General features: G+C 34.9%; 1 protein-coding gene across 7 annotated transcripts in view; it reads left to right on the top strand.

The window, feature by feature from the left end:
- The window catches only part of BLTP1 (bridge-like lipid transfer protein family member 1), a 232,472-nt gene that overhangs the window by 97,184 nt on the left and 112,125 nt on the right, over positions 1-23,163 (top strand). For all 7 annotated transcript variants that reach the window (XM_074274114.1, XM_074274117.1, XM_074274118.1 and 4 more), the window contains 11 exons: positions 2,914-3,111; positions 5,307-5,518; positions 7,531-7,682; positions 8,301-8,451; positions 8,637-8,789; positions 10,328-10,568; positions 11,232-11,380; positions 14,079-14,298; positions 15,003-15,161; positions 15,997-16,172; positions 18,555-18,730. In XM_074274114.1, the coding sequence (XP_074130215.1) occupies positions 2,914-3,111; positions 5,307-5,518; positions 7,531-7,682; positions 8,301-8,451; positions 8,637-8,789; positions 10,328-10,568; positions 11,232-11,380; positions 14,079-14,298; positions 15,003-15,161; positions 15,997-16,172; positions 18,555-18,730 (1,987 nt within the window). The remainder of the gene's footprint in view (positions 1-2,913; positions 3,112-5,306; positions 5,519-7,530; positions 7,683-8,300; positions 8,452-8,636; positions 8,790-10,327; positions 10,569-11,231; positions 11,381-14,078; positions 14,299-15,002; positions 15,162-15,996; positions 16,173-18,554; positions 18,731-23,163) is intronic.

Genomic DNA, 23,163 nt, shown 5'->3' with positions numbered 1-23,163 from the left:
AGGAAGCTAGGGGGATGTGGGAGTTGTTGTTGAGGGGTGTTAAGATGAAGAATGGCCTGTTTTCTCAAAAACTTTGGAAGGAAGAACTCAGTTAAAGGAAAGGGAAGAGGAAGTATAAGAGGTTTTAGAAAGGGAGAGAATATTCTAAAATAGTTTTTGTGAGGAGTGAAATAGCAACTAGATTAAGGAAAAATAAAAGGACTTTGTTATTGCTGTTAAGAGCACAGATAAGGTTAGATAATATGGATTTGTATTTTACTTAGTGTGACTCAAGGCTTTCCTCCAGCTTCATTCAATTTCTGAATGAGACGGGAAAGGCAGGTGATGACCATCATCCAAGGCTAAGATTTATCAAGAGAAAAACAGTGATAGAAACAAAGGCAAGGTATTTAAGAGAGAAGAGGTCAGAATAAAAATTGAAAAGGACATAAGATCCCCTTGTGCTTATTGTTGGTTAACTATGAAAAGCATTTGATTTAATAGAGCAAATTCTCCCCTGTATGTCTTCATTCATGAGTCCTTAATGCTATAGAGAGATCTTTTTATTGAACCTCTTCCTGCAACTATCAAGCAAGATGTAACCCAAAGGGGTTTGCCACTCTATTATAAAGAGTCTATTCATTAAAGACTCCAAATGGAAGGAGACTGTTCTATTCCCATTCAAATGAAATATCTGGAGAGAAACCAGCTATTGATTTTTCTGAGACTTATCTTTTAGTGTTGGTCTGAGAGCACCAGCAAGACTAAACTCATGAAATTTCTAAGTAGTTTTGCTCTAGAATAAAGACGTGTCTAGCTCAGGTTTCTAAGAAGGAGGCTCAGGGGTTTTAAAAGATTCACCAGAAAAAAACGCCAGAAGAAGAGCAAAGAGAAGCAGAACTCACAGGTCCTCTGTTATCTTCATAGTGTTCAGGCAAGGAAAAAGCTAATAAGGGCAGGACCCTTTGTAGCTGCCAATGTAAAACTTTCCTGCTTAGTTCTTTCCTGCCTTTCCATTCTCCTTATATGGTCCCATCATATTGGTATGCAGTCCCTTTTTGTCCCTGCCTATATACTGGCTGTTCCCTCATGCCTGGAATGGTCTCTCCCCATTCCTTCCCTTGTCATCTTTTGCTTCCTTGAATATTTAGCTCAATTTCACCTTCTTCAGGAGTTCTTTCCTGAATGTTCAGCTTCAGGTGCCTTGGGAAGGTACATGTCTCCTGCATTCTATATTCAAGTATCCTGGTTGTCTTTTGGTTCACTTGGAGGAGTTCTCCATAATTTCCTTTTTGTGATCTACTCCTTTCCTCTTCTGGTTCACAATTTCTTTACCAGAGTTTGCATTGGCTGTCCAGGTATGAGACTTGCTTTCACCAGCTTCTGGCCTATATACCTGATAATTTTTTTTCCTCCTGATCAATTGGGCTATCTTGTGCAATTCTGACCTGGGTGCAAAGACTTATTTCTGTTTTTATTTTGTATTCTTTATCATTAATCTTTTTTTTTAAAAAGATGTTTACTGAGATCAGAAGATCAGGCTTTTTCTATGATGTATTACATTGCCAATCTTAATTAGAACTCTTCTCAGAGAATTTTTTAAAAAAATTTTTTGGTGCTGTCTTGTTTTTATATCACTTAAATTTACTTTTATACCAATCAATACATCAAAAAAAAAAATCAGAAAATATATGCACCATTCTTGTGAGAGGACCTCTTACCCATCTCTGCAAAGAGATGTGGATTGAGGGTGTGAATGGAGAGGAGTTTTCTTTTTTTTCTTTGGGGCCATGCTTGTTCTTTATAATGTTGAAACATTTGTTTCTGTTTATTAATGAGATAGGTTTTTTTCATTTATATTGCTGTAGTCATGGTGTATATTGTTTTCTGTCTCTGCTGACTTCACTGTATCAGTTCATCTGAATGTTTATTTGATTTTCTGCTCATCATCATTTTTTTTCCCTGTGGCTGGGATTAAGTGACTTGCCCAGGGTCACACAGCTAGGAAGTGTCAAGTGTCTGAGAGCAGATTTGAACTGGGGTCCTCCTGAATTCAAGGCTGGTGCTCGATCCACTGCACCACCTAGCTGCCCCTCATCATCATTTCTTACAGTACAATAATATTCTATTACCTTTATGTTCCCTAATTGATTTAGCCTTTTCCCATTTGAAGGGCATCTACTTCATATTTTAGATATATTAATTTTTGTTTGTGCAAAAGTTATTTTTCATGTAATCCAAATGATGTGTTTTATCTTTGGTAATGATTTCTATCCTTTGTGTGTGATCTATAGCACATCCTTCATTTTTCTTGCTTATTTGCAGTGCCATGAAAAGGGTTGCTGCTAATTTAAAAAAGAATTTAAATGAACTATGTCTCTGAACTATCTTAAAAAAGTCTTTTTCATCATAATCAAGATAGAGCCCTAATTATCTGTAGAGTACTTATGGAAGATAACTTTCTCAGGGAGATCTTTATATGACTAAGTTTACTATGTTGTGATTTTCTATTCTAGTCTAAGAATTTTTATTTTCTTTTTTTCACAAGTGGGAAGGCTGAATGATAAATGAACTTTGTTTTACTTTGTTTTTTGTCTACCTAATGATGAATACATGGAATGTTCATAGTGATATGAATATGAAAATACAACTATTTTCAGTTTTTTCCCCCAGTAGTTTTTATTCTAGGTTTTAAAGACAATCTTTCTTGCCTTTGAAGACTTATATCCTATTTCATAGATTTTCCTCTTTTAAAAAAAGTCAAACAAAAGCTATCCACTTATTATCTAAAAATATATATTTGGGAATTTCAAAAGGTTGTATGCTAATGAAATGCAAATTATCTTTTTTAAGAATTTCAATCTATCAGTAGTTAAAATTGTTCACAATAAGTCACTCACAAAAGAACTGTTATTTACTTTATTTTTGAAATAGATAATGGGACCTGCGCCATTACTGCTATTCCTTTTGAAAAGTCAAAGGTTTTATTTACTCTTGAGGAGTTGGATGAATTTACTTTTGTGGATGAAACTGATCATCAAGCCATTCCAGATGTAACTCGAGTTGGGCCTAGCCAAGAAAAGTGGGGCTGGATCATGTTTGAATGTGGCCTGGAAAACTTGACAATAAAAGGTGAATATCACATGGGAGGTTGTGCTGGGGATTTTACAATGAAATTCAAAATGTTTGGAGTAGATAGATGTATTACTGTTATCCTGAAGATGATACCTAAAAAATAGTCAGCAGTCAAATCTGTATGAAGACATTCACTTTGTGCCATCATACCAGGCCTGCATTGAGGAGACAAAATCAAAAATGAAGTAGTTGGTCTCCTCATAGCACTTACATGCTTCTGTTTGTTGAGGGTCAGGGAAAAACTGGGTGTGGGGAGCAGGAATCAGGGCTTTTCATGGAAAAAGTCAAGTTTGAGCTGAGTTTTTAGGGAAGTAGTAAAGTTTAAAAAAGAGGATTTAGGATACAAAGACAAAAATCTGTGTCTTTAAGGAAACTTGCATTCTCTAGAAGAAAACAACCAAGATCTCTATGGCAGGAGCTGGCAAACTGCAGTCTAACGATAGATCCAGGTGCTACCTACTTTTTACAACAAAGAATGGTTTTTATATTTCTAAATAAAATTTTATTTTATTGCAGGTAGGATTTCGCATGTGGGCTATAGTTTTCTGACCCTCTGATCTATAGGTACACACAGAATTGTAAAATAAATACAAGACACTTTTAGAAATGTGGATATAAGCACCTGTGAGCCTGAGTCAGGAAAGGCCTGAAGGTGATCCTGGAGCTAATTTTTAAAGGGAGCCAAGGATTTCAAGGCAAATATGGGAAAGGAGTATATTTCAAGTTGATAGATTCCCAGTGAGAAAGCATGAAGGGTACAGGACAAAGAGGGCATGGATATGGATATAGGTGTGTGAAAAGAACAAAGAAGAGTCCTGTCCCTGGAGTCAGGAGGGCCTGCTCAAATCTGGCTTCAGACATGTAACACTTAATAGCTGGATTAACTTGGGCAAGCTACTTAACCCCAATTGCCTCACACCCCCTTCTCCCAAAAAAAGAACAAAGTTTAATTTTCATGAAGCTTTCAGTTTTAATTATATGGTAATATTGAGAATATAAACTTTGATTTCCTTAGATAACAGCAATTTCTGCAGGCTTTTTATGCAAAAATCTTTTTGGTAGAGAAAATCATAAAATTCCCTTATTCAGGAATTTATGCAAATACTTCAGAGATAAAAGCCTCATTTCTAAAACAAACTGAATCCAGTTTATAACAATACAAATCATTCCCCAATTGATAAATGGCCCAAGAATATGAATAGAAAATTTTCAGATGAAGAAATTAAATTCATTTATAGTCATGAAAAAATTCTCCAAATCACTATTGATTAGAGAAATGTAAATTAAGACAACTCTATGAGGTATTACTTCACATCTATCAGATTGACTAATATGATAGGAAATGATAACAATAAATATTAGAGGGTATGTGGGAAAACTGGGACAGTAAAGCATTATTGGTGGAATTTCAAAGTGATCCAGCTATTTAGGAGAGTACTTTAGAACTATACCCAAAAGGCTAAATAGTACATACCCTTTGATCCAGCAGTATCTGTGGATACTGTGTCCAAAGAGATCATAAAAGAGGGAAAGGGACTCACATGTACAAAAATGTCTATAGCAGCTCTTTCTATATTGATAAAGAATTAGAAATTGAGTGGATGTCCCTCAGTTGTAGAATGACTGAAGAAATGTTAAGCATTTGTCATCAAATCAAATGATTTCAGAAAAGCTTAGAAAGACTTACCTGGATTGACGTGACCAAAACCAGGAGAATATTGTATACACACATTAACAGGAAGATTATGTGGTGATCAACTATGATAAGACACAGCAATGCAGTGATCCAAGATAAGTCCAATAAACTTGGAATGGAAAATGTTATCCACATTCAAAGAGAGAACTATGGAGACTAAATGTGGATTGAAGTATATTTTCATCTTTGCTTGTTTGTTTGCTTTTTGCTTTTTTTTCCCGTTTGGTCTGCTTTTTCTTGTACAATATGACAATATGGAAATTCGTCTAAAAACATTGTACATGTATCAGATTGATTGCTATCTTGGGAGGGGGAAGATAAGCAAGAAAGGGAGAAAATTTTGGAAAGCAAAATGTTAGAAAAATGAATGTTGAAAACTATCTTCATATATTTGGAAAAATAAGATGCTATTGAGGAAAAAAAGCAAATACTTCAAAGAATAGCATTCAAATACTTTTCTATTCCTGGTTTAATAAATGAACATCTTTCTTTATAGGAGGAAGACAATCTGGTGCTATTTTATACAATACTATTGGAATTATGGGTAAATCTAATGTCACAGAAAGAGGTGGACTGCTGACATCCAATAATTCTTCTGATTCCCCAACTGGCAGTGGTTATAATACTGACGTATCTGATGATAATCTTCCTTGTGACCGAATAAGCCCTTCCTCAGACATAAACGGAAATTCTATTTCAGATGAACAGGTTGGTGACTCAAAAGTTCTGGATCACCTTTGCTTGCTTTATTTTAAAAGTTTAGTTTATCAGTGTTTCCTGTAAAACATTCAGTTGTCTATTTCTTGGGTAATAGACTATCTTTTCAATCTTTGAATTTCTCTTATCTCAAATGTAGTAAGCATTTAATTGAACAAAAGAACTAAGATGAGAAACTAAGAAATATCAAGCTTCAGTTTTAATACTGGAACTTGTGGGAATTTCAATTTTTTTAAAGTCCAGTTTCAGATTATATCATTTAAGTCCTGATTCTGTATTTAGTCCAACTTTAGATAACGAGGTTTGAATAGGGCACTCTATTAAACTGTAGGTTGCACATCTTTTTTCTGCATAGGATGAAAATTTTTTGTTGTTACACATTGAATCCACAGAAACAAACACATGCAGAATAAAAATAGTTAATACAAGCAAACTTTCACATGTCATAGTAAACCTTTTAACAAAGTAAAACCAGCAATCACTTTACCTATAAACTTTTTTTTTTAATGTAGGCCTTTTAAAACAATTCAGATTCTAAATTTTTATTGATATCTTTTGTTTTTACATTGTCCCAACGTAGCCTTCCTTGCAAAACTATTCCTAGAGAACAGTTCCTTGCAACAAAGAGTAGAAAATGAGGGACAAAAACACAATTCAGCAAAATCAACATATTTAAAAATTCTGATTTTGTGTGTGTTGCATTGAGAAACACAGAGTCCAGATTTATACAAAGAAGGAGGGAGGTCAGAGGAAAGAGGTGTCTTCTTTTTCTTCTTTGTGTCCAAGTTTAGTCAATATTATTTGACAGTTTTCAGTTTTGATTATTTTGTTGTCACTATTGTTTATTATAATTATGTATGATGTTTTCCTATTTTTATTTCATTTTGCATCTATTCATAAATATGAATATGAATTTATAAATCTTTCTTTGTTTCCCTATTTACATATTTATTTATTCTTGTAGCCCAATGACATTTATATACCATAGTTTGTTTATCTATGCTCCAACTCTTGGGCATTTACTTTTTGAAGAAACACTTATTAGTAAACAAAGAGAGAGAGACACACACACACACACACATATTTGAATTCAGTATATCCCTCATTGTTGGAATGGTTTCATCTATTTGATTGCTTAAGAAAAAAATTTTAGGTGTTAACTACTTTTTCTTCCAGTTTTAAAAGTGATTTAAAAACTATTTATGTAAATGATTCAGTTTATTTCATTTAATAATATTTTTGAGAAATAGGCTTTTCAAGCCTTGCCTGTTCCTTGAGATATATATCTGATTTCTCTGTCTGTTCTATAATTATACATGTGATCTTGGGTACATTACTTTACCATTTGGGAACCTCTTCAAAATCAGAAGGTTATTATCAAGAACAGGGGTTGCAGGATCATGGATGGAAGAAACTATCTCTTCTGCTACCATTTCTTGGAGAATATAAAAACCTGAGTCCACAAAGTAACCCTGTTAGAGGCTATGGAACTTTGAACCACAAATTAGGACTTAGAGAAGTTTTAGTTATAGATGTTTTATTGTCACAGTAAAGAAAGAATCTTTTTATTTAACATGTATTGTTCTACCTGCCATCTGGGGGAGGGGATGGGTGGAAGGAGGGGAAAAATTAGAACAAAAGGTTTTGAAACTTCAATGCTGAAAAATTACCCATGCATATATCTTGTAAATAAAAAGTTATTAAAAAAAAAAGAAAATGAAAATAAAAATAATTAATTTCAAAAAGAAAAGAAAGAAAAAAAATGTTTTGCTTTGCAAAGTAGAGAAACCTGTATTTTCGTTCTTGTGCCACAGAGATATTATCTTTGTGCCTTTAGCTTCCCTGAGTTTCACTTGACTCATTGGTAAAATAGGCATGAAAAGAATGCCAAGCGCAGAGGAGTGACTGAGTGATTTCTAAAGGTCTTAAAATTTGTCACAGATGTTCAAAATTTTAACAGTAATTTAATGCCAGTTTGTTTGTCTTTTTACTTGTCTGTGTAGGATGAAGGAGTTGAATCAGATGATTTGAAAAAAGATCTCCCCTTATTGCCTCCCCCACCAGATTCCTGCAGCATGAAGCTGACTATCAAAGAAATTTGGTTTAGTTTTGCGGCTCCAACCAATGTGAGGTCACCTGCACACACCTTTTCTAGGTATAAAAATGAATACATTTTGATATTTGAATATTATTTCATGCTTTATGGATTATTTCTTCAATTTTATATATATCTTGAAATGTGTGTTCCCTCAATAATCTGAACATCTCTTTATGATGTGGAAGGGACCTTGGATTTCAGAAGGCACTGTATGCCCACAGTATTCAAGTCTTTTTTTTTCCCCAGGGTCACACAGCTAAGAAATGTTAAGTGTCTGAGGTCATCTTTCATAGCATTCTCACTTTATTTGTTGTTGTTTTCTTGCATTTTTTTTTTTAATTTCCTCAGTTTTTCTTTTTCTTCCTTTTTGATCTGATTTTTCTTGGGCAACCAGATAACTATAAATATGTATACACATATTGGATCTAATATGTATTTCAACATATTTAATATGTATTCAACTACCTGCCAGGGGTAGGGGAGGGGATGGGGGGAAGAAAGAGAAAATTTGCAACAAAAATTTATGCAAGGGTCAATGTTGGAAAAATTATCCATGCATATGCTCTGTAAATAAAAAGCTTTAATAAAAATAAATAAATAAAAGATTATGTCGATCAATAAGGATACACTGAAATACAAATAGTCTGATAATGAGTAATTTTTTTTTGTAACCAGGCAGCTGAATCTTTTAAGTACTGCTACACCTGCTGTAGGTGCTTGGCTTGTTCCCATTGATCAACTGAAATCATCTTTAAACAAATTAGAAACTGAAGGAACTTTAAGAATTTGTGCTGTAATGGGATGTATAATGACAGAGGCCTTGGAGGTATGTACATGTCATTGACTTTTAAGTGAAAATTTAAAGCCCATTTTATTTTGAATGACTATATTTTACTTTCATTTATCAGTAATTTATTAGCCTGTGTAATAAATTACCAGTGAATTCTTTTGTTTAAGAGGCTCTTTGGTCATATCTATATGCCATTTTATGATATTTGATATTTGTTTCAGAATAAAAGCATGCACTTTCCTTTAAGAAGCAAATACAACAGACTTACTAAACTCGCTCGTTTTCTCCAAGAAAATCCTTCATGTTTACTCTGCAACATCCTACACCACTACCTCCACCAGGCAAATTATTCCATCATTGATGATGCCACAATGGTGAGTTACTAAAATGAAGAATTAGCTTTCTGCCTGGGGAAACCTTAATCTCCTTGAGAGCCTCTGATTTGTTAAGGGAAAAATTTAGTCTCAAAGACTAAATATTCAACTTAGATTTGGCATCCGTATTTTAAATTTCTAAATTATGCATGCAGAATTTTTTTTAATGAATATAACTGTTAGTTTGAAATATTGCATTTCTACATTTTTTTTGTAATCTAAGCTGGAGTAGAAAAAAGAAGGGATGAAAAAAAGAAAAATGATGAGGCACAAGTGAATGGAAATAGGGGAAAAAAGGAGGGGGATAGAAAAGATTTAGTGAATATTGTGGTATCACAGTGAAGTAGGGTTTTGTGTTTCCCAAGCCATTTACTTAAAGTTGTCTTCAGAGCTGTGTGGTAGACTAGATCTGTTTCAGAACAGCCACCAATAGTTTAGATTTGACATGGGTCAGAAAGAGCCACTTTTCGAGAGTTCACTCAGCAGCTAATAGCCAGCCACTCCAGGGCCTGCTGAGAAAAGAAGCCATGGAACTGACTCTTGTTCTTTGCTCTCTAGGGCAAGACTAATGTTTCTCATGGTGCTCTTGTATCAGATAATCAGGAAGTGATGTTATAGCTGGGGCTTTTAGACCCCTGAGCCACTCAGATCTCAAGGACAGTTTCACTACCTTCTAACAAAACCCTAGTTTAACTTGCATAAGGCAGGGATCCACCAGTGCCCTTGCTCCCATTGACCACAAAAGCACTAAAACAGTTTCAGAGGCTTTAGGAAAGCCAGTTAACTGGTTTGTCCTCTTTCCACAGTTATTCGCTCTCATTTGTGAAACTGTCATAGTTACAGGTCTGCAATGTAGTGACATCATCCAGAGTAAACTATTTTGATTGAAGTAATTACATATTTATATGATCAGTTATATCTTAGTGTTCTTTGGACACAGAAGGCTAGGTTAACTATTTTTTAAAAGACATGCATATTTTTTGACTGAAGCTAAATAGAGAAGTAGAAATAGATCCAAAGAATGATTTTCAAAATTGGAAATGTGTTCTTTTGACTTTCTAAGTCTTAATATTTAATTTTGCTACAGATAATTGTAATGATTCATAAAATTTGCCCATTCAGTTACATTCTACTTGTCCACACACAGATCATATCGGGTATAAAGTCTGTCGTTTTTCTACCTTATAAAATGTCACATTTTTTCCGTATATTTAAAACACAATAAAAATTAAATAAAAAACCAAAACTAGGTGAATTTCTCAGGTCTTTGCCATCTCTAAACATGTAATGATCATAGTTACTTGATATTTGTATGATGGAATACTTCCATTTTCAACCTCATTTGTTACTTGAATTTCCCAAGTAATTTTGAATAGGGGCAGCATTAGAAAGACTGTCTTCATTCAAGCTTGATTTGTTATTTTACACTCTTTTACCCTCACTAAGTCCCATCATTTCCACTTCATCTATATTCATTTGAGAAGATAGGTATTTGGTTCATTTTTGGAATGCTGTTTTAAACTCTCCTGTTGTTACAGAGTGATGGACTTCCTGCCTTAGTAACTTTAAAAAAAGGTCTGGTTGCACTTGCAAGGCAATGGATGAAATTCATTGTGGTCACACCAGCTTTTAAAGGTGTCAGCTTACACAGGCCAACTCAAGCCTTGAAACCTCAAGCTATGGTGAGCCATGAGCATGAGGATGGACTGGGACTAGACAGTGGTGGTGGTCTTCAGAGTGATACTAGTGCTGATGGTGCCGAATTTGAATTTGATGCAGGTAATTTTGTAATCTTAGTTTTTGCCTATGAAGAATAAATACTTTTTATAGGATGTCTTATCCCAGCAATATTGTACACTAATATTGATGGTATTTGAAATATGAATGGGAGAAAAAAATATAATGTTTACACCAGAAGTCCCTAATATTTTTCAGAATACTTTGTCTTTCCTCATTATCAAGAAAGCAAGAAATATCATTTATTCAAATTTTTGAATCCATATACACATCATATGAATATAAGAAACCTGTACTGATGCTCAAGAAGCATAATAGTTTTTTAATTATAGTTTTTATTTACCAGATTTATGCATTGTAATTTCACAGCATTGACAATTGCCAAACCTTTTGTTCCAATTTTTCCTCTCCTTCCCCTCTCACCCTCAGATGGCAGGTTGACCATTACATGTTAAATAGAAGCATAATATTTTCATATGGATTAGAATATTTTTTTTTCCTTTTCTGATAGTGAGGAAAGATAAAGTTTTATTAGTGGAGAATGAAGTTGTGACTTAGTAAATGTAGTATAGCATTTAGTACAGATCCATTGCCATAGGAACATGTTAGTCTATTTACACTTGTTCCAGTCTGTACAAATCTTGGTCAAAGACAAATCAGTTCATGTATATTTAATTTGTTGATTTTTTTTTTTTAACGTTCTAGCAACTGTCAGTGAACATACAATGCTTCTAGAGGGAACAGCCAACCGGCCTCCACAAGGGGGTGTTTCTTCTGGACCTGTAAGTGGAGCTGAGATCATGAGGAAATTGTCAAAAACACACACCCACAGTGACTCTGCTTTAAAAATAAAGGTATGTTATAACTACTTGGACTTTTTTGTGTGTGTCTTGTTTTTCTTCATATTGTACATTTAAGTGAAGAGATTATGTATAAACTATTTGGGATTTCATATTAATATGTTTTATTGTTTGTAATTTTCAATTTTGAATTTAATGTCATTAGATACTATAAGAATATTCTCTTAAATAGATATAAGCCTTAATAAATAATTGTACCCGGTACTCAGGGCAGGGTAGCAAATGCTTAATGATCATATGAGATTTAATTTGCACCTTAAGGCTATACCAGATTACCAAAAGAATAATTTATACAACTTGATAAAATAATAACAGTAACATCCATTTATATAAATTTTTTTGGTATTGGTTGTTTCCATTTCCATTGCTATAGTGTGTCTACTTATTTCACCTTTCATCAGTTCATGTAACTCTTTCCATGATTCTGTGTATTCTTATTTATTGTTTCTTATATCCCAATTATATTCATGTACCACAATTTATTTAGATGTTCCCTACATGATTGACCTGTGCTCAGTTTTTACCTCTTTGTTACTAAGAAAAGCATTGTTATAAATATTTTTATATCTATAGAATCCTTTTGTCTTTGACCTGACTCCAATATGGTATTACTTTCTCAAAAGATGTGAACATTTTAGCCATTCTCTTCTTTTCCAGAAAAGTTGGACCAATTTAGAGCTCCACTAATAGCCTTAGTCTCCTTATCTTTCCAGAACCCCTGCAACAGTGACCATTTCCATTGTCATCTTTTGCTGAATGTGGATTGAAATCTCAAAAATTTTGACTTCCATTTCTTTTAGCATGTTCATTCATGGTGGTAATAGTTTGCAATTCTTCTTTTGAGAATTCTTTGTTTATACTTTGACCATTTATCTATTGGGAAATGAAATTTCTACCTTTCATTCAGTACTCTGAGAGGACCCTAGAAGTAGGGAAAGATTGTAAGCCTGGGTTTCTTCTATAAAAAGGATTTTACTAGCTCTGCATATAATTTTACCTGGCTTGCTGTGGGTTACCTAAAATAACTTGGTCAGTGGTCTTTAACATTACTAGGGGAAGTCTCTTGGAACATCTGTCAATTTGTAGTCCTTTATAACAGCAAGAATCTGGAATCTGGCTTTTCAGTGAGTATTGTGAATGGTTTTTTTTCTTTACTCTGTTTGGGTCTACTTTGTTCATTGCCTTTGGAAAGCATTCCTATGTTATAGCTATGGAAGAGATGGTATATAGAGAAAGTTTCAATTGAAAGCCACAGTCGTCCTTAGGATATAGCATAAATTCTTCTCTGGGCCATATTAATTCATAAAGCTTTGTCTTTTTTTTGTATTGAAACTTTTGATGGTGCTCAAGGACTTAAGTCTCCATAAGGCTTTTCTGATTCTTCACTTGCTTGGGCTGTGGAGGAAGCAAGAGCTTTAATACTTCTAAAGGTACTTGCCAGGTCCCATATCTGCAAGTGTCTTTTTTTCTCATGAATGATGACTGTGTTGGCCAGGATGTAGACAGGACTAGTGGTCTGGTGGGTGCTGCTATTCCTAGGACTTTGGGGCTTATTTTTCTGTTGGTGACAGTTGTCTGTGATGGTGGTGGAGAAGCAACTCCATTCTCTACTGACATTTGCTCTTGATGTTATTGTGCATTGTCTTTAGAACCTTTACTTCAGTATGTTCAAAATAGCTTCTTTCTTTCAAGTGTTTCAATAAGAACAACGTTGATAGGACTGACTTTCCTGATTTTGCTTCCTTAGATTAAGGCATGTGACTTACAGTGGTACAGTGACAAAATGACAAAACTCAAAAGCATTGATAGTGTGTGTGCCCCTTGGCAAATGGCTTAGCTTCTCTGAACATTGTATGTGTGCTCTTCAGGAAATCAACATAAACCTTGCAAGAGGCCAGTTGTTGGTTCTTGTCCTTTCTAATCATTATTAATGAATAAAGAATTAGACTCTTGAGTCAGGAAGACCTGAGTTTGAATTATGATGCAGACACTTATTTGGTGTGTGACCCTGGACATATTATTGATAAATGAATATGAATAATAAAGCATTTCTTAAGTGCCAGCCTCTGCTCAACATGAAGCCTCTCTTGGTTCTAATAATAGCACCTTTCTCAAAAGATTCTGTGAGGATCAAATGAGGGAATAGAGCACTTTGGAAACCATAAAGTGCTCTATCAAGTGTTAGCTATTAGCTGTTAATAAGTAGATAATTGACGAAGTATCTTGATTATCAGCCACTAATGTCACTAACCAGAGTGACCAGCATTAAGCCAGCTCCTTGATTACCCAGCAGGCAGTCTCTAGTCTGCTACTGAGAGGTGGGGGATGGGTAAAGAGGTGTCCAGGCCAGGGAGGAGGGACCAATTAAGGGCCCTGTTTATCCTCAGATAAAGGAGGATGGAAGTGGGTGGGGGTAGGAATGAGGAAGAAGGAAGATTCTAGGTGTGAAGAAAAGAATACAAAAGTAGAAATTTCTTCTAATTCATAGTTTATGGGGCAACTGAACTTGATCTTTAGAGGCAGTCAATGAGCAATTGCTGATTTGGTGGCTGCTTTTATTTATTCCTTTTTCTTAGGGGACCTAAGCATACTTTTCACGGATTTGTTAATATTATGGGCTGGACTAAAATAGTTACCAAAGTTCCTTCGAATTTTAAAATTCCATAATTCCTTCTATGTGTTTCTTCTTCAGGGCATACATCCATACCATTCTTTGAGCTACACCAGTGGAGATACGGCCACAGATTCACCAGTGCATGTGGGCCGTTCTGGGATGCCTGTCAAAGAAAGTCCAAGGAAGGAGAGTCTACTTAGTTATTTGACTGGGAGTTTTCCAAGCTTGCATAATCTCCTGGAAGGGACTCCTCAGAGAAGTGCTACAACAGTTAAAAGTAGTTCTCTGACTAGAACAGGTATTCTTTCTAGTTAAGCAAGCATTTATTAAATATCTGCTATATTCAAAGATCCATGGAAGACTCTTGAAAAGCAATGAAGAAAAAATGATAGTCCCCTGTTCAAAGAATTTATATTCTTGGTTTGAAAATGAAGATGTTCTTAAAAAAAAAAATTGAGTTTTGTTATATTTTTCTTAGGTGAAATTAATATTGATAGTTTAAATTCTATTTTTAAGTGAAGGCTTCAATTGTAAAAGTAATTTACCGCAATTATGTATTAAGTTTTTTGAGATCAATGACTATGTTTATGTTAGCTTCTCTCTTAACACTACACATTCCACAGCATGTTCAGTAATTGGTTGTTGATAATATCTAGTCATAGATTTTTCTGGAACCATTATGTTAGTGATAATCCATTTGTCTTTCTTGTCCTCTGTGCTCAGTGCTTGTTTCCATTTATTTTCCACATCATTGCCATTAATGATCCTTGCCATAAGATGAATTTCTTTTTGAACTAATTAATACTTCATTTCAAACCTCTTCCCATTAAGATAAAAGCAAACTTTTGTGTCATAACATCGATATCATGTAGTGCTTTTTTTATAAAAGAAACTCCAAAATACCTCTCAACTATTGAGGAATAATTTTTTAATAAATTTTGTCTGTTACTTTGCAAATAACATAATAAAAAATATGCTATTCAAAAAAAATTGTATTTACAGGAAACACAGTAGCCACAGACATGTTATCTGAACATCCTTTGCTATCTGAGCCTTCCTCTGTCAGTTTCTATAATTGGATGTCAAATGCTGTGGGCAATCGAGGAAGTGTGGTACAAGAATCTCCTGCTCCAAAGTCAGGACACAATAGTCTTCCAACAGGTATTGTTGAGTTGATCTTTTCTTTATGTACTTAGAATGGTGTTTTTTTTTTTTTGTTTGTTTGTTTGTTTTTGTTTTTTAAACTTATCATGGATAAAGGCCTGAAATTAGGAGGATCTGGATTAAAATCTGGCCTCAAACACTTAACACTTACTAGCTATGTGGTTTTTTAACCCCAATTGCTTCACCAAAAAAAAAAAAAAAAAGAAAAAAGAGTTCATGGGCTTTATAGTACATAATAGAAATTGATGTTAATGATTTGAGAAATAGGTATTCCTGCATTAAATAAGAGGATTTATATGAAACTATACCTTTGTATATTTAAATATGTAAAAATATCTAAATGAAATCATTTAAGACAAGGAGTGTGTGTGTGAAAATTTAGTTTCAAAACAGAAAAGAAAAAAAGATAAAATTGCAAGATAAAATTACAGTATTTTAAACATACAGAGTGGAATCTTTTTTTATATATTATTGAGATTTCTCTAAAACATAATTTTGAGAACCAGCATTTATTTATTCAATAAATATATAATGAGTGAATATTTTGGATTTCTTTCTTCCTTTTTTGTTGGGCAGTTGGGTTACTTGGTACTTAACCTATGACCATGTTGTATTCTCCTTATATAATATAAGCTTCAAACTTTTTTCACCCAGTATCTAGCATACAGTAGATATATAATAAACACTTAATGATTACATGATTATCAGACATACGTATGTACATGTATATATGTGTGTATTATATATGTATAAATATATCTGTATGTCTACATAGATATAGATATGTCTATCTGTATATTCACACATAGATATACATTGTTATTATTTTTAGGTGTTGCCCCCAACCTTCCTACAATTCCCTCAGCTTCAGATTTCAATACTGTTTTGTCAAGTGACCAAAATACCTTGGATGGAACCCATTCTCAACACAGCACAAGTCAGGATGATGTAGCAGGAGTAGAAGAAGCTAACCAGGGATTTCCTGCTGTCCAGCTGGCAGATGCACAGGTGAGTGGTACTTAATTGTGATTATGCATTGATGAAGGCTTTTCTTGAGTTATAGTCATAGTAGACATAGCTACCATCTTCAAGCATCCAATACCTTGGAATATGAGGACAAGTTTTTCTTGGAAAGCCAAATTAAATTAAAGTTTCTAAAATGACTTTTAAAATGTTTCATTACTATGTCATTTATATATTAAAAACCAAGTATACCATAGTACTATTGGGTCGGTTGCCCATTTATAACTGTACCAATATATTGCAAGCTGAATGCATAAATATGATTTATAGATATTTAAAATCATAAAACAGAACTCTCTATATACATACTCTCACTTCACCTCATCATTTGCCTTGGCAGTAATTTCTTCAAATGAATCAAATGAATTTCTTTCAAATTCAAAATAATTTCTTCAAATGAATCTCATATCTCTATTTCTCTTTTTAATATTCCATTTTCATATTTCCAGCTTTTGAGCTAGATGTCCCATAGGCATGTCAAACACAACTTGTTTAAGCAGAATTCATTATCTTTTCCCAAAACTTAACTCCTTTTCTGAAATTCTCAATTTTTGTTGAGGGCAACACTATCCTTCCAGTCAGTAGCTTCTCAGCCTTGTTATTTTCCTTGACTCCTCACTTTTCCTTACCCAGTATATTTGATCAGTTGCCAAATCTCTCAGATTCAAATTCAGGTTCTCCTGACTTCAGGGCCAGTGCTCCATCCACTGTGCCACCTAGCTGCCCCAACTGTTTACTTTTTAAAGCACTTTACAATCTGTCTAAGTTGCCCTTCCAATGCCAATTTGCAAGAATTCCCCTTCTTAACCAGCCTAATAGAAGTAGCAAAGCACCTTAAAGGAAAGAAAACAGCACCTCTGACTCCCTACCCATGCAGACAACCAACCTGACTTACAACACAGCCCCTTTAGCCACCGTTGTAGGCATAAAAACCCCCTACAAATCTGCTCCCTCCTACGTCCTTACAGCAGGACTGAACAAAAGATGGCCAGGAGTTTGCAGACACTGGGGAGGGGGCTCACCAGGGAATCCAGCATTACTTCTAGCAAGTTTGCCTGCATGAGGCTATTGCTGATATTGGGGTTTGAAGCTAATAGGACTTCATCTCTAGTGTGCTGCAGCAGAGGCAAAGAGGGGAGAGCCAGCTGCTTTAGCTAACTACACAGAAAATGTGTACATTCAGAACATTCATTGGGAGCCATAGCAGGAATCAGGACCATTTCTGCTCCTGGGCACCCACTAAAAGGTCTTAAGCTCAAGTGATCCAGGGGCTGTCAGGATCACTACAGGGGAAGGAGCCTACTCCAGACTGGAGAGTATGCATATAGAGAGATAGGGAAAGGCCAAGGCCACTATCCACCTTAGATGGAACCTAAGGAACGTATGTCAGGAAACTGGCATAAAAAACCGTTGACTGAGGCAGAGGGTGGAGCTGAGGATCAGCTGCTCTAACCAGAGCCGCAGAAGCCACTGTTGTTCACACAAGAAGACTGAGAGGAGTGGAGGCCCTGGCCTTGTTACAAAGGCCCTGTTTGGGAACAAAGTCTGTATGTATGAATAAAAGAAAACAGCAGGCACAATGGGTAACTTCTGTGGACTAAGAGAGAACCCAAACCCTGGATTCAGATCCCCACTCTAATCCTTATTACTATTTATATGATTTCCTGGAGTCTTAGTTTCCTCTTCTCTAAAGTAAGGGCGATTGAGCTTGATTGCCCTCTGAGGTCCATTCTTCTATCTCTACATCTATGTCCCTATCAAACAAGAAGGAAACTCAGGAACTTAGCAAACCACAGAAAATCTAAGAACAACCTGAAAGCCAAAAAAGTCTCGGACACAAGGACTATAGGAATCACTGCAAAAATTGAAGCAGAAATTAAAATAAGACCCCTAAAGGAAAGGATTGTGTAAGCAAGATAAGTAGTAGAAGGTAGAGTAGAAAGCAGAAAACCTCATCCAAATAGTAGGGTTCCTGAAAACTAGACTGGAGCAGACAACTCAGTAATTTAGTGAGACAACAAGAGATCCAGAACAAAGTCAAAAGACTGAATTATAGAGGAGAAAATACAGTATATGCTTTCAGAAACAATTGTACTGTACAAACTAGGGGGAAGAAAGCTTTTTAGTATTTATATTTCATAGAAAGCAGACATTTAGAGATTGTGAAAATTCAGGAAGAAACTTTAGGAAATAGAATTAAAGCCTCTGTACCATATGGGATTTCTTATTTTGTAAGATAGTGTATTTTGTAAGAATTGTATTTAATTTTCTGACAGATATGCTGACTGGGATCCCCAAACGTTAAAATTTTGATGAAGTTATTAGGGGTTATGTACAAAGCTAATGAAAATATTTTATATATTATAGGTTGTTTTCAAACCACTTCTGAGCCATACAGGGATTCAGTCACAGGATTCAATGCCACTCTGCTACCGAATGTACTTTGGAGAACATCTTTCATTTTCTGGGACGTTAGATTGCCTCAGAGCAGATATTGTGGATTCAGATACAGCTAAGGAAAGAAGAAGCAAACGAGCAAGACGGTATGTTTAATATTTTTCTCCAAGCTAATAAGGGGGGAAAATACTTTCCTTATTTTCATATTTTACTTCCTTAGGAACTGTTACTTATCTTGATGGAAAAATCAGCTCTCTTCAGTTTAGCATTTTCAACTGACATCCACATTTGCTCACAATAACTCATTTTATGATTATAAGGTTTTAAGAAAAAACATGTGTTTCTGACACAGTAATGTTTCAGACTTAACCCTAAAAACCAACGTTGATGGCCACCATAGTTGTGTAGTTTTTGTTACTATGTAAGAGAATTGTAAGAGCTGGATTCCCCCTTGACTCCCTTGACCCACTCCAGATATTTTACTGAAGGCAACTCTCTTCTTAGCAAACCACAGCCTCAGCCCTCTTTTCTGGCATGCCTTAAAGTGGAATGATTATTTGTTTCAGTTATACTCAAGCTAAAATACTCTTAAGCCCAAGAAAAATTTTGATATGCAGAATCCAAGTTAACTTTTTGATCAGAAGTTACCTTTTTAATGTAGATTTGCATATTTTTATTAAGAGGGATAACCCTGTTTATACCCTCTAAAATTGCCTGTTTAATATTTAGGGTTATAAATCATAGAATGTTAGAGCTAAGAGGAGGAGCATGCTGCAGATGAAGAAACCGAGTCCCAGAAAAGCCAAAGGATATGAATGTAACGTGCTGTTGTCTCCAGAAACTGCTGATCACTCTCTGGTCTAGAGGAGAGACTTCTTCCTCCAGAGAGCCACCTCAATTCTGACCTAGAACAGAGACCCCCTATCTCTCAAGTGCCGCCCTCTTTTATCCTCCCAGAGAGGATGGGCTTGGGATAACGCAAGGGCTTCTGGGAAAAATTACTTCAACCAATGAACTTGCTCCTCCTAAGCATGCAAGCTCCTCCCCCAGGAGTTCACAAGTAAAACTCCCAGTAAAGGTGGGAACTAGAGAATTGTCAAGTACCGACTTAGCACTTAGTAAGAATCTAATATCTCATTATCTCATTAGCACTTAGTAAGAACCTAACATATGAACACTTAAGTGTTTTGCCCTTATACACTGGCATAAAAAGATATGAGTTACACCTGATTTATTCCAGACATAAAAGTCTCACATCAGACTAATGAGGACCTTGAAAAACTTGTGGTAAAAGGAGGAGGATTAGGGGAGAGAACAGGAGGGGTTGGACTTGTGATTTTATTGATGTCAGAATATCTTGGAGGAGGAAACTCCTCTTCTACTGTATAATTCAATACATCCTTCCCATCACCATCTCCCCTTTTAAAAAGAACAACAAAATTTCTTTCTCAATATGGTAGTCTAAAGCTTTGGTAATCTTACTGAAAAATCATTTTTTCATTAATTATTAATTCAAACATTGTCATAAACTAAATCATTTCTCTCTCTTATCAAAGGCCTAATCACTTTCTTTGAAGAATCTGGGAGAAATTCTATTGTCTTTTTTGATAGATTGAGGTTGTCACCCTAAGGGCCCTTGATAGGTCCAGCCTTATAAGACTAGTCTTCTTTTCCTCCATACTTTGATGATGAATTAGGGTGATAACGAAGTAAAGAGAAAAGTCTCTGACTACTTAAATTATTGGAAGTTTCTCTTAAATAAATCTTTGAATAGACAGAAAGTGTGTGAACAGTTTTAGAAATAACGATTCTCTAGGCTTAATCAGAAATTAAGCTCGTTCTGTTTGGTGGGGTAAACTATTGCTACATCTTGACTGTGGCTCATTGGCTTGTGACTGGGAATGCTCTGTGCTGCAAATTCAGAGTTACTGTGAGAAAGACGTCCAAGAGCCTGTGGAGACTCTGATCAGCTTGAAAATTTTCTTTTTCTAAGCCAAAAAATGTTTAGGTAGAAAAATTTTAATTAGTAAAATTGCTTTTGTCATACTTGTGCCTAAAACACATAGTAGAGAATTTTCCACCTATACCTACAACTTCTAGTATTACCTAGAGAGGTTATATGACTGGTTCTGCTGGATGAAGCAACTGACTAACTGAACTATTAACTAAACTCTGATCCTTTGTTATGTCTTGATGGCAAAATATTATCTCTTCTGGGAATTCTATAAATTTTAACTACAGAACAATCAATTTTAGAGATTAGAATCATTTTATTAATAGTTATAAATATTTGTGGAATAGCTAGGTGGCAGAGTGAATAGAATGCTGGCCAAGGAAAACTCTGAGTTCAAATCTTGCCTCAGACATTTATTACCTCTGTGACCCTAAGCAAGTCACTTAACCCTGTTTGTTTTAGTTTACTCATCTGTAAAATGAGCTGAAAAGAAAATGGCTGAAATATAAATTATAATAATGATTAATATATAAAGTGGTTTTAAGATGCAAAGTGGTTTCTAGCAGACTGATGCACTTCTGGTCTTGAGAGTACCATGACTAATGCATAGTTATATGGGCACAGAACTTAAACCCAGGTCTTTGTGGCTGTGAGACCACTCACAGTAATATACCTTTAGTATATTATTATAGTAACATATCTCTAATATTAGGTATATTGTACTAGTAATATACTGTACTCAAGTATATATAGTATTATACTCTAGTAATATAGCAATTGGAGTATTAGGTAGGACATGGGGTCTAGTAGAAGCAGCTATGATTTTTGTTGAGCGTTATTTATTCCCAGTTCCCTTGTATCTTAAAAACTATACCATAACTAGAACTTGAGGCCATTAAAATGTAACATTTATTAAAGTATGCTTCTATGGAGTACACCCATCTATGTACATGTGAAGATTTTACTTTCATTTGATGTAATGAATGTTGAAACATTTGTTAGTTCCTTTTTCATCTTTTAGGGAAAATATGTTGGTGCCTACTTTTGAAATATACTGTCTGTCTGCAATTGCTGGCATATAAGCTAAGAGATGATTTGCTCACTGTTACTTCATTTAAATCAGAAACTTGGTAAAAAAAAATACTATTTTTTTTTTCTGTGAAAAAGTCAATAAAGGGACTTGGAGTTTCAACTTATTATGATACAAGATAGAAAAAAACAGAAACAAAAAGATGATTCATATACTTGGCATGGGAAGACAGTGCAAAGGTGCAGTGTGTTAAAGAGTCTATGTAGTCCTAAGGGATTTAGGAGGTTGATGTCTGAAAGTTGGGAAAAGGAAGAAGAGAATTGGAAGACACAGTGAGCCTTCTATTTAAAGCCCACATGTGTTATCATCTTTGTGGTTCACCCAGGGCTGATATGGTACTGGGCCTGTAATTAGAATATTCATTAGGTGATAGAGAACACAAATGCAGAGATGGTGATGGGAAGGACTTTACCAAAACTCACATCCACAATAAAAAGGAGTAAAGGATTCACTAAGGAGAGCTTGATTTACATACTGTTTCTGATTCCAAGCTTGGTGCTTTATTTGAAAGCAGAAAACCTGAAACCACCCATCTAGAATTCATGTCCTCTTTCTACCAGTAATTGGCTAGCCACTGACTTCAGAAAGGTCATTTAGTCTCCCATATTTTCATTTCCTCATTTTTAAAATAATAATCTCATCTTTTTGTGGGCATATATGTCTACACCTTTGATTACATGAATTCGATATATGGAAAACTCCCTTCACTAACAGACATTGGGAGCTTCTCTGACCCTAAAAATCTTGGAGAGTTTTCTGAGGTCCTAAAAATTGAAGTGAGAAATTGAGGGACTTGCCTGTGGTCACACAATTAATTTGTGTGTCAGAGTCAGGAATTGAGCCTAAAGCTTCCAGTCTTTAAAAGACAGCTCTCTGTCTACTATGTCAAACTGGTTTTCAACATAGAGAAAAGAATTTTACATAGCACTTAAAAATAGCTTACAAAGCACTTTGCATTCACTAGTGCCAATTGTGCTTGTGGTTTGACCTTTGCTCTCCAAAAGGACAAAGCAGGAGATTGATGCCATGATATGCAAATGAATTGGATTTAAGTGAGGGAGGACTGTGGAAAGTCACTAGCCTTACTTTTTCATCTAGAGCAATCAAAGCCCAATGACAGTATAAGATCAGGATAACTAGAGATGGCTCTGGATGCAGTGAGAAACCTGAAAGACCTATATTCAAATACAGCTAGACTTAACTCTAAAATCCAGTTATATGATATACTGATTTCTGGCTTTCTTTGATTTAAGGAATACTTTTGTTGTTCAGTTTTGCCCTACTCGCCTCAGGGATATTATAAGTTTAACATCATATAATAGGTTCAAAAGCCCTTAGGGAAATGTTAAAGTATGATGTAGTTGCTTGTAATGAATTATGCCAAATTTTCTTCCAGAGGAGTAGAGAAAACAATTTTTTACCCATTTTAAATAAGTTATATTCTGAAGTAATAAATTCATTTTGAAATTTGCTATCATAGAAAGGATCCAAAATTAACAGTTGTGATAAAATAAAAAGGCTGATTTAAATTGTCC

This window comes from Sminthopsis crassicaudata, chromosome 6 (genome assembly GCF_048593235.1).
Source record: "Sminthopsis crassicaudata isolate SCR6 chromosome 6, ASM4859323v1, whole genome shotgun sequence".
Classification (NCBI taxonomy): domain Eukaryota; kingdom Metazoa; phylum Chordata; class Mammalia; order Dasyuromorphia; family Dasyuridae; genus Sminthopsis; species Sminthopsis crassicaudata.
This window is presented reverse-complemented; position numbering and strand designations above follow the sequence as displayed.